This window comes from Thermobia domestica, chromosome 11 (genome assembly GCF_964235325.1).
Source record: "Thermobia domestica chromosome 11, izTheDome1.hap1.1, whole genome shotgun sequence".
NCBI lineage: Eukaryota > Metazoa > Arthropoda > Insecta > Zygentoma > Lepismatidae > Thermobia > Thermobia domestica.
The window spans coordinates 33,367,818-33,380,821 of record NC_137464.1 but is presented as its reverse complement, the minus strand read 5'-3'; the positions used below and the strand labels follow the sequence as shown (position 1 = coordinate 33,380,821).

At 35.4% G+C, this 13,004-nt stretch overlaps 1 protein-coding gene across 2 annotated transcripts in view; it reads left to right on the top strand.

Annotated features, from left to right (window-relative positions):
* The window catches only part of LOC145664021 (synaptotagmin 1-like), a 124,628-nt gene that overhangs the window by 36,679 nt on the left and 74,945 nt on the right, over positions 1–13,004 (top strand). For both annotated transcript variants that reach the window (XM_081730312.1, XM_081730311.1), the window contains exon 2: positions 7,404–7,489. In XM_081730312.1, the coding sequence (XP_081586438.1) occupies positions 7,408–7,489 (82 nt within the window). In that variant the 5' untranslated portion in view covers positions 7,404–7,407. The remainder of the gene's footprint in view (positions 1–7,403; positions 7,490–13,004) is intronic.

The following is a 13,004-nucleotide window of genomic DNA, read 5'->3' as shown; positions in this document are numbered from 1 at the left end:
TAACGTGGCGAACCACATGAGCGCCCGCCGGGAATCGGACCCGGGTCTCCCACGTCAAAGGAGCGTACGCTAACCGCTTAGCCACAAGAGAGCTGTTTCTTTGAAATGGATCTTTAAAGGTTTTATTTTACTGATTTCTTCTTTAAGTCAACGAAAATGTGCCTTGTTTTGTCAAAATGAAATTGCATTATCTATAAATTGAATCTTTTTTAAATTACATTTCATATATACAGGGTGTTTATGAACTATACCGAAAAACTGTAAGAGGTGATTCCTCACATTAAAATAAGAGAAAAAGTTCATATAAACCTATGGCGAAAAGTGCATAGTTTCAGAGCTATGGCTATCCAAAATTGTAAAAAAGCCAAATTTCAAAAGGCCCTATTCCATATTCGAGGGACTGTGGATGGTGGTTGTTATCAGCGTAAAGGAAGCCACGCATACATAATCCAAAAGTGCATACTTCATCAATTTTCAATAGGTGTGCAGGGCATTCTCTATAGGGTGTAATTCTCAGATTTGCTCTCAATAACGTTTTCAGATATACCCTGATTTCAAGTGGGGTCCAAAGTAGGCAGCAGGTAAGCCTTGACAACAATGTACATCCAATGCTTTGGAGGGAAGTTGGAAGTGTTATTGAGCGGCAGCTCCATGTTTTTTGTGTTCAGAATAACGTATGATGCGATTTATTTCGTCGCAGTATATTTCACATTTTCATCACTTATAAGTGTGAAAGGAAACATCGCAACGTGCATTTTTTCGGAGTACGAGAGACCGTGCTGCTGACTATCCTTAACACTTCCGACATCGCGCCAAAGGATTGTGTGTTCACTGCTATCAAGACTTATCGTTTGCCTACTTTGGATCAATCACAAAGTCAAAGCATATCTCAAAATTCGGTTGATGTCATGTCTGGGAATTTCACCCTGCAGGAAATAATCTGAACACTAATTCAACATTAGTGAAACGTGCATTTTTGGACTGCGTATGCATGACTTCCTTTACGCTGATAAGGACCACCATCTAAAGTTTTCCGAATTCGAAATAGGGCCTCGTGAAATTTGGCTTTTCGCGACTTTGGACAGACCTAGCTCTGAAACTATGTACTTTTCGCCGGAGGTCCATATGAACTTTTTGTCTTATTCTGATGTGAGGACTCACCTCTTACAATTTGTCGGCATAGTTCATTAACACCCTATATATATATATATATATATATATATATATATATATATATATATATATATATATATATATATATATATATATATATATATATATATATATATCGCTTTATCCAGTGTAAAGCAGGATTGAAGCCCATTTTATGCAGTATATAACTGAGCGTTACCAGTGGCTTGAAATCCCTATCGGAGCTATATGTTCAATATTCCTAGGCTATCAATATCAAGCCAATTAAAAATTAAATGTTTACAATTAGTTTTGTGTCTTTTCCTCTAGAGTAGCAAAACTTAATAAATAAAATAAAATCATCTAGCATTCTCAGCTGTCAAACCAAGTTTTGCCATTAGTAGTCAGAAGCAAGCAAAGGCATGCCATACGGGATGTACTTCAACCGGATTGAGACTGATGGAAAATTTGGTGTAAGCTGCACTCACTGATATCGACCAATAAAGTAAAAAGTTCGAAAGCTTGGATTATAATGGTTACATTGTCCTTTTATAATTATCAAATGCAGTGTTTGATATTAATCAAACTAAGCCAAGCTAAGCTGAGGGGATACTGCTGTAGTCATGCCAGGTTCTAGCCGCTGTTCAAGTCATGTAGTATTGCAGTGAATAGGATATATATTGCATTTTGTATGAGTGCACCTATTCCTTACAGCACTTCCTCGTGATCAAGTGGCTGAGGCAAGTGCTCTGTGTGCACGTAGCCCTAGTTTCAACTTCTGATGAATACTTACCTCAGATACAAAATTTAAACAATAAATTCCATCTTGTATAGCCTCACTGTAGAAAAGGACGTAAACCTCGAATCATCTAATACAAAAGTGTATCTCTATAATACTTTCTAAACTTTTAGCATTACAGAACAAAATTTAAAAAACGTTTCTTGATTAAGAATTTAAAAGTTTCAAGAATAATTCTAAGTATATCCAACGAGGTTTTGTAGTTATTGTCTAAATTAGCAGAAAATGATTAATGTTCTCAGACCTATAGTTTTGTGATAAAAATGGTCGTTATTTCTATGTAGCTTAAAGAATATTAAGAAAACATTAGAAAATATAAAATATTACACTAATACTGTCACCACGACAAAAGGAAAGAACGATTTCAATACATTCAGGGTGGGCTTATTATAGTACAGAGGACTTGTTATAATCCTCTTGATCGTCCCGATTGCACATGGCTCACACGACTTAACGGTCGATAGGTTATCTCGAAATAACTCTTAGTCCCTGTATATCGTGCAGTGAATACGATGAAACATATGTGTTCATATGATTGATCCTAAAGGAAGATATTGATACTCTCCGGCCTCCACATTGCCGGAGGAGGTTCAAAATTTGGGCCAAAAATAGAATATCCTTAAGGACGCCTGAAGTTAGGAAAATAAAACTCAGTACATACACTCCTCATTTAAAATAACTAGAAACATGTTCCAGTGTTAAAAAAAATAAATTTAAAAAATAGGCTTTTAAGTGTGTGTTTTTTTGGGAGGGACATTTCTATTTTCTTTTTGCCATACTAAAATCGATCTTATTTATCTCATTATCACGGAAAAACAATCTAGTTTATATACCGAACTTAGTCTTTGCAACGTAAGAGATTCTTGAAATATTCTTCTCATTTAGCCCAACCGGCATAACCGTGGGACGTAAAAGTTAAAGATTTCATATATTCAAATATTCAAATATAGAAGATTCAAATATTCTATTTTTGACAAATTTTAAACCTTTTCTTCCCCCTTAGGATACATTGAGAAAAATCTGTTATCCGGACAGTGGTGTATTGTACAAATATACGGAATCCTTATATTTACTATGGAAATCAGTTCGGAGCATACGTTATACATATGCTATATACTTTTCTCGCTTAGATCATGCCGTTGCAGGATGTCTGGCTTCTAATAGTCTTCCGTACATTATATACGTATACGTATGTTATATACGTTAGCTATACGTTACATACGACTATCTGTATGTGAGATTCTGAACGCCTATATATACTTGTTTCGTTCGTACAGAAAGTACGTTTATTCGGAACACTTATACGGAAAGTACGTTTATGCGGAACACTTGTACGGAAAGTACGTTTATGCGGAACACTTGTACGGAAAGTACGTTTATGCGGAACACTTGTACGGAAAGTACGTTTATGCGGAACACTTGTACGGAAAGTACGTTTATGCGGAACACTTGTACGGAAAGTACGTTTATGCGGAACACTTGTACGGAAAGTACGTATAAAATATTATTTTTCAGTTATAAGTTTGCTGTACGTTAAGTCCAAAACCTACAGGATTTACACATGTAACTTATGTTTTTACGTATGCCATATACGATTTTTTTCTGTGTACATATCTTGGTCGAACTGACAAGATAACAATACAGTTCAAGATAATTGATATGTTCAAAATTCATTTCAAAAGGTTTAGCTGTCTTGCCATAATCCATCTCACAAAAAAGATTATTTTCATATTTATTTGTATGATGCACGGGCTACCACACTGTTAGCATTTTGTAACTACTACGTACAGTGGCGGCGATTGGAGGTTAAAAGTGAGGGGGCAAGACACGAATATTTGTGTACCAATGTTAGTTTTCCTGATTGTTTCTAACACTGTTTAACGAAAGGTTGTATAACTAATAGGATACTATATTTTTCAGTTAAAATACTGTATATCGTGTTTCATATTTTATTAAGTATATTAACAAGAGCAACGCAAGTAGATACTAGCCATTTGTATCTAACACTGTATCTAGCCATTTGTATTCTTAAATAACGAAGGTGTAAGGAGAGATTTGATTCCTTCTTCATGAACATCTTAAAATTCTATCTGGAAAATTCTGTGATTAGATTATTTAATAACAAATTGCAAAACAAATAAATAGAAAGGATAATATTAATCATAGTAATGAATAATGAGGCCTGTTTTGCAAAATCATATTTAAACCAGGGGTTAATGAACAACTTACATCTTTAATTCCACACACGCTGTTATGTGTATTTTATTACTCTTACTGTTAGAAAGACAGTAAATGCTACAAGCATGCTACGACATTTAAAGAAATATTTTTGCAGCTTCCCGAAACATGTTCGTTGCCATTAGGTGCAGTTTTCACTTTCTTGAAATACATAAAAAATTAACATAACTTAGAAACACTCCACAATCCAGATTTACAAAATAATACTAAAGCTTAGAATTATGTCGAATTCACTAAATGTAATTGTATATATACTTGTACACCCCTAAAAACGCCACTTCACTCGTATATTACACTGCAAAACAATGGAAAAGGTAGAAGTTGTTTCTTATTAGGTCTACTCTCTTTTTAATCATTTGGCGCGGGATACCTGGGTTCGATTCCCGTTGGAAGCTCATGTGGTTTGGAGGTCCTGTTTAATATACCCTCGCTGCTGAAAGGGACGTTAAACTCAAAATCGACTCTCTTTGTGTCAATATTCCATACTATTAGAAAGAGAAGACATTTTAGGAACTATCATTTTTTGTGTAATTAAAGAATAACTTTTGAAAGACTTTTTTTAATGTTCTCTCAATTAGTTTCAAAGAGCCTGATTAACATATCGAACCTGTATAAGAAGAAATGAAAGTACGCTGGAATTGTTGCGCTCCAATGCGTTAATTTTTAGACCGTTTTCCGTGGCATTTAAAACGCAATTCCTGTAGCTTTCTTAACTCCAGGGGAAGACAATCAATACGAACTCACACAACGTCAAATATTATATGGAACTATTTTTTTTCTATGAACCAGTAATGCATACAAAAATTTTACATTTCCAAATGAAACTATATTCATTAGTGGGACACTTCAAAAAAGTGGGGGGGGGCAACTGCCTCCCTTTGCCCCCCCTAATCGCCGCCCATGACTACGTATATAGTGAACTTCGTATTGTCTTTGCGTTACTCGCTAGCATTCAAGGAAGTAATGAGAAGAGTGGTTCAGCAGGTCGACCGATAAAACATACGTAAAGAATGAGATTGTTTTAGATGTAATAGTGGTTTTATTTCAATATTTTAATATTTTAAAAAAGAATTACTATCAAGAATTTTACATCATTTCAACATTTTTATTAGCAAGATGAACGCAAGATAAAAATCTGAATGAGTTGCAAAATTTACTATTGTAAAAAAAGACACGGTTTTTCATATTTGGATTTTATATGCATGTGACTGATTTACGGATATTACCTAATCTGAGATTCGTAGTGACGAAATCTCTTTTAGGCTATTAGAAGAGGAAAGGCAAAGTGCCTTGAGAGGCGAAATAGGATGGACCAGTTCCGTCGCAGGAGGGAGATCAATACGCTTTACGTCACAAAACGTGAACTTCAGTCGGGGCAGATTATCGAAACAGGGGTGTCAAAAGTTGGGCGACGTCGGAAATGACACTACTTGGTTCCAAACCAAATTTACCCTCAGCGACGCTCTTTACCCAACAAACAAAGCTTTTCTCTTCCATCTCTGTTTGTATGTGAGTTTTATAGAGAAACATACTTTTCTTTTTTGGTTTCATTGTTTCGTAAATTGAACCGTGATTTCCGTTATGACCGTTTTTATAGCTAGTTGTTCTTTCTTTTGTTCATGCAGTTAAAAGTCATTTGTGGGAAATATATGTCATCAGATTCAGATGCTATTTATTCAAATCACTATGAAGCAAACCATTGTAGTTTACAAATAGTACTATTAAAGTTTTTAATAAACACTTGACTGATCAAAGAAAATAAATCTATTCATGGAGATGAAGCTCCAAATTGACAAATTTTATCCTAGGCTTCTTTTATTTTCCCAGAAAGCAAGGAATTAACATAAAATACTACCATACTCTATGCTAACATGCATGGTCCCTATGAGGATCTTTTGAATCTATTTACTCCCAGTTTCCTAATTAGGATAATTATATAGTTTATTCTACTCGAGATCGTAATAACTGGCCCCGCGTAGCGCAGTCGCTAACGCTCTCGCTTTTAGTATATGCGGTCCTGAGGTCGATTCTCAGCGTGGACACTAGGTCGAAGAAGTTCTAAACAGACATCCTGAGTAATGTTTTCCTCATTTACACCAGGCAAATGACGGGATAGCACGTAACATAATGATTTCAGGCTGCTTTTTCCTTTCCAATTCCTCGGATAGAGTGATTGCCGAGGACGTCATTCCTCATATGTGACGAGCTAATATAATCTTAGATGTCGAAAGCCCAGAAATTTAATTCCTAATCCTAATTGAGATGGTAATAAATAAATGTAGTTATTTATTATTTTTTGAGTCGTATAAAGAAGTGCTTTTCTGAATACCTTTAAATAAGGTAATTGTAATACTATATGGCGTATCTAATGGGAAGTTTACCAGATTTTGACTCTCTTCAACAATATATTGTGAGAAGAAACATTTTAGAATACAAATTTAATCATCGCTCGTTGCCTGAAGGATATGAATTTTGTTCCTTGAACCTTCCTTGACGAAATTCTGTATACGCCACTGGTGTCAATGGTATAAATTATTTGTAGGAAAAAAAGTTGTTTTCCTTGTATGAAACGTACTGATCACTTCCTTCAAAATTCCTTTTATTTGACTTTACTTTAATTAGGGAGAGGAGGAATGAAATTTTTGAGGCGTACATTTCTATGATGAAAATCAAAATGTCTAGTGAAGAAAAGAGTGTTTGATACGCATATAACTCTTTTAAAATCATGAAAATCAGGTTTTCTACCAAGTAGAACGACACTAGAATGAGAAATGAAGTCTCATTATCACAATAAACGGCTTTTATGTTGACGTTTGATCAAAGAATTATTCTCCCGTTTGTGAAATTTATATTTTAAACTTTTTGATTTAATTAGTTTTCAGCTCATCATCTCTTTTTAGCTTAGCATGGGATTCAAATCACACGGAAATAGAACCTAGGTCTTACACACCGAAGAACATTTCGGAAACGTATGTTAATTTAATATGTCTTTTGGAATGAAATTCGTATTTTACGCTTCTTCCGTTTATTGTAAATGCACTATGTACAAATGAACTTCGTTTCTAATTGTTATTTGTATTTTCTGTGCAGACAGTGGAATTGTATAAATAAGTACAATATGTGAATACGATTTGTTATCTGTTTCTACTCGTGTATGATAGTAGCGTAATTCAATGAATAACAATGTCCAATAATACTCAAGTGTAATCATTATTGTTTATTTCTTATATTCCAGAACCATGGCACCGAATATATTCAAGAGGAACGTAGGGATGAAGGGGGAGGACAGTGTGAAGTCAGGCGGCGAAGAAGGGAAACAAGGTAAGTTTAAGGATAGTCATTCTTCTCAGATCAGCAATTTTTCTACTCTTCCCTGTGCTGAGGCAGACTTTTTTATTTTGCTGTAACTTTTTCCTCCCTACAATTTATATTATTTTGTTCATACAATTCAATCGTGGCATTTCTTTAGATATTTTTCATGTTTTATTAGTATTCTTCTTTTTGTCTTCTACCATTTCCTAATACTCTTATAATCGATTTATGTGGGGCCGAAGACTAAGGATTTAGTTCAAAGCTCACAAATACTGTGTGTGCTACCGTTGTTTCATAGTGCTTTGAGTTAACGTATTGCTTGGCCCAGCGTAGTGATGGGATCAGATATACTGACCATACATTACCGAATAGGGATGCGCACGAGACAAGATTTGTGGTTGTCTTGTCTCGAAAATGTGCTGTAAAAGTGATGTCTCGACTCGAAAAATGTATATTTCTCTATTGGAAGAGATGTGTCTCGACTCGAATTTTGTCAGGAAAATTCTGTCTCGACTCGTCTCGTGCGCATCCCTATTACCGAACAAAAGCCGTCTGGCTTGGTATTCTGTAGTGCAAGGAAATTCGCAGACTGTAGTGTAAACAAAATTTAAGCTAAAGGAATATATTAATGTTTTATGTTGTAACGGTGGCATAGGTAAGGAGACTGACCGGGCTCAAGTTCTCCTGTTCCTTCTTAACGTTTCTTCTCATTTTCTTCATTCTATCACTTCTTCCATTATCATTCACTTTCTTTTATTCATTGCCATCTTCCTTTAGCATACGACAGGCTATAACTATGGAACCAGGGCCGTGACGTGGAAAATCAGCGTCCGGGGCGAGATTATACGACGGCGCCCGCATACATATATTCCAAGCAATTTTTCCTATCTTTTTTCTCCCGAATTTTTCGCCCCTTACTTCGGCGCCTGGGGCCGTCGCCCCGCTCGCCCCCGACGGCACGGCCCTGTATGGGACATATAATTTAGATAACATTTATTGTTTATTTCCATGTTTGATTAGAGAATCGAAGCAAAAATGTCTATACAGTGTAAGAAATCAATTAGGTCTTTTTGATATAATTGTTTATTTCATTTTAGCTTTGTTAGCTATTAATCAACATATTTTATTGCAAAGAAACAACTGAATACTAATTTGTTTTATGATAGCAAAGTTCCTTATTCAACAGTGAAATCCATTGAATTTTCGAGCGCTTCAGTCAGTCCATGTGCTTCTTCAACGTGACAATATTAACCTTCCTACGATGAATTTCTGGCTACCTCACTGCATGTACTTTTTCTTAAGGCAAATTCTTATGATAACGTCTCAGTCTATATGCGAACGCTCCAAATAGTCCACCTTCATCCTAAGAGGTGTCTCTAATTCCGCTGCCTTCTTTCCTGTCTGCCTGACGACAAAACATAGCGCCAATACATTTGGAGATTTAATCGCAACTTAAAAAGTGCATGCTTTCAGTTTAGTTATTTCAAAATAGGACAAACCACGATTTTAACCTTTAATGTTCAGCAAGTTGAAGACATAGGGGAAAACTAGTATGCAATCAGGGGTGTCATTTAAGATGGGCAGAGGACAATTCGTCGCTTGAGAACCAGAGGAACGTAACTCCATTTTCGTAGGTTTACAGGCGAAAGGACAAAAATATTATTTTCTTAGAATGATGTGTTTATAATAAGATGGTAATTGAGCAACATTACAACAGATGATCGGCAAGGAAAACAGATGGCGTTACGTTCTAATTTACACCAACTGGGGCTTTCAAAATTATGTCCAAATATAAAGAAAATGAAACCCACATTTTTGGAGTTACGTTTGAGAAACACATGCTTTTTAATAATATTATAGTAGTAAAAACGCATAAAGTCTTATGTCGGTGGATAATCTTGACTCCTTCCTTCCCCGTGTAAAACATGAAGTTACGTTACTGTATGTAATAAACGAGTTATTAGCCTATTAATGTTTCTTGTACACGGTGCTAGAATTAGTTTTCGATGGTAACACTTCAAAATTACTTAATTATATACAACTCTAGATACGTAATAAGCACTGTGAAAATACTCAAATTAAATGACTCAATGTGACAAGTTTGTTTCAAGTCTGGTATTGTATTGAATTGTTAGTACTAGCTAGGAGAATAGCTATTGAATGGTGCTAAAAGAGAATAGCTGTGGAATAGGATACCTTAGTGGCAACCCAAAGGTGGCTTTAAACAGATGAAATTGGTTGCCATGGTTACATCGGCGGATGTGACGTGGAAGTCAATCAACTCATTCTCCATCGAACGGAATATGAGGCTACTGGGTATTGGTAAACACGCTAAACTTACCAATGCATGCATGGAAACACGAAATCAGCTGAAAATAGAACAAGATAACGATAATAATGAACAAATATTTTCTTTAATCTGTTTCTTAAATTTCGGATATATTTTTTTCTTCAAAATTTCTTTTCGTAATCTTCCCCCAAAACTTGCAGAAAATAGACGTTGAAATTGAGAGTTTGCAATGTAACATTTTATAATTTTCAAACTGCTTAACCAGCACTTTGAAAATTCATCATTCCTAAACTTGTATTCATCATTATATTTGAAAATACTAACATTCAATAAGCACTCTGATTGATTAATAAATTTATTTTTTCAATTTTATAATTTATGAAATAACTGAAATTCTCCAGAATTCGATATAAAAAAATCATCTTTACACATTTAATTGTCTCAAATCTGTGGGAAATATGTTATATAGACATATGATGTTTCTATCATATTATGCATGGTGGAAAGCATTAAAAGACATGAATATACCCTAAAGTTAGCGTACAAGAATATGACAATAGAAGCTGGTATTGGTTCCAATCAGTGACCGTCAAATCTACGAATTGCCTTGCCTTGTTTCATTTGTAAGCTTAATAAAAAAGAAATCTTGTAAGCATACTTTCACGATATCTTGCACCATCTTGTTCGTGTGGCGATTTCAAACACAACGAATCTTGCAGACATAATACTCACTTAGTAGATCTGCCTTGGTACAATGCGTTTCTTTGTCTATCCATAATTTACAGATACTCATTAATTTAATGGTAACACCTGAAAAAAAGCGCATTTTTTTACTTTTTGCCTGAAAAAAGCGCAGATTAATATCTCGTTGGACCACCTTTCGCCCTCAGAATACCTCTGATGTGACATGGAATTGAGTCACATAGGCCATGAATGGGAGCAAATAGAATAGTCCACCATTCCACGTGCAGTACATCACTCAGTTCCGTGAGATAGGATGGAGACTAAACTCTGCGCCTGATCGACTCTCCAAAACGTTTGATTATGTTCAGATCCGAGGATTGGGAAGGCCAGGGGATGTATTCAATTTCATCGCACCGCAACAGCTCCAACTATGTGAATGGGCGCATTATCATTTTGAAATTGCCCGAAAACAACATCTGCATCATAGGATTGTCATAATCCCCTAAAATGGCAACAAAATCACTGGCAGTGATCTGACTATTAATCATCAATACGGGACCTACTAAAAACCAGTATATCACAGAACCACCATTATGTTTGATGGTCGGGCGGAGACATTCCAGATCATACACTTCATTGGGCGTCTACCACACACAAACACGGCCCGTGGTTTGAAATAAGCTGAACAATGACTCATCTGACCATATAGCACGTTTTCAGTTATCAGTAGTCAATGTTGTATGTTCGTGTCATAATTGAGTCGTGCTAAAGTATTAAGCTCCGTTATCACTGGTTTCGTCCGTGCAACTCGACTTTGTATGTCCATGTCATGTAACATGTGGTGCACAGTGATTGTTGAATCTGGCTCTAAGAGGTGCTGTTTGAGTTTCTCCGTAACTTGCACCGCAGTTGCACGATGGTTCTTAATGACAATCCGTTTAACGCTCGGTAGGACCTGTCACTGAGAATTTTCTTCCGACAATTGCTCCTCTTCGCCGATATGGTTTTGCTGTGAATTTTGTAGGTAGTGATCACCTCGAACACTGTTTCTCGCAACACACTCAACACGCTTCCTACTTTTGTCACATTTCTATTACATAACCAAACGCCAATAATTTGTTCTCCTTGGATATCGCAGATATCGTCCATTCTACACTATCACTATGTGTTCAGGACCATTCCACAGTTCCTCACGAAGTACAGAGTTTTTCCTAACACCAGCACCACCAACAGCCAGTGACTATGGAAGATCAGCCAGCCACACCTCAAACACTGGTACATTGCTTGTTACACAGCCATCAACGTCTTCACGAACAGCTCGATGTCATCGGGTGTGGCACAGCATATTTACAGGGCGGTTTTAAAATAGTATCATACACTTCACTAATAAAATTGTTTGCAGCTAATAGCTGTATAGTCAAGAACTGTTTTCCACAAAACATAAATGTGATCTCTCTTTGGAAGTTTCATATGTTAACAGAAAAGAAAAAATAAACTTTTCATTATGTAAATGACATTTCGATTTAATTCCACATCGTCTGCAGACCTTATTGGACCTATCTCTATTGCGGAGGAGTGGGATCTTTACTATTATGGGGATGTCATCCGTCCGGCTTTTGCAGAAAAAGTCTTATTTTTCATAATTTTTCACCTTGTCCGGCAGGTTTTTTAAATTTGCATAAGATTATTAATATCTTTCTTTGAGAATGGGTTCTTAGCACTGTACATGTAGCTTCCTGACTCTAAATATGTAAATTTAAAAAAAATGTCTGCTATAGAAAAAGAAAATAATTCTGTTGTAGAAAACACCATTCTATATGTTAATCTGTTAGTTCTATTGTCGAAGTCAAATCTGTTAGTTTCGACATTGAATAGTCTGAAAGACAATTTAGAGAATAAGTACTTGCCCCTAAAATTAAAACAATCTTTGAAATCACTCTCGGGACGTGAAAAGATACAGTACACATAATACATTTTCACGAAAGATAGATTTTATAAAGTGTGTTGATTACCACAAAAACATATAAGAACTTTGAAAACAATTTGAGTGTTCTCAATTGATATTAAATCTTCAAAATACTAAAAGCATAATGTTTCTTTTTTTGTTTGTTTGTTTGGAGTACCGGTATTAAACTAAAGTTGAGATCACAGATGACTTGAAACTTTTGATCAGTTTTAAAATATTAAGTTTGTATTTCCAAATTTTTAGTGTACGACTAGCATTGAAACTGAGCTTCATAAAATCTGTAAATTTTATTTTTCCATTCCAAGCAATAATGCACCAAGTAAAAAAAAGTGTTTTCTCTAATCAATGCTTAATGGATATAAAGGAAAAAGTCTGATTTTTTAAAGTAAAACGTTCGACATTTTCTGAAAGAATGTCCTGCATCTGATAATTTAAATATGATGGCCCTATTACTACTAACGAAGGTTATAGATCGATGTGTTCTTGTTTGACATAAGTGTTTGTATAAATTCTTTGTGATTGCTACAGCTGAATTTCAATAAATTTGTTATGTTCCGATGAAACAGACAGGCAGGTAATTCAAG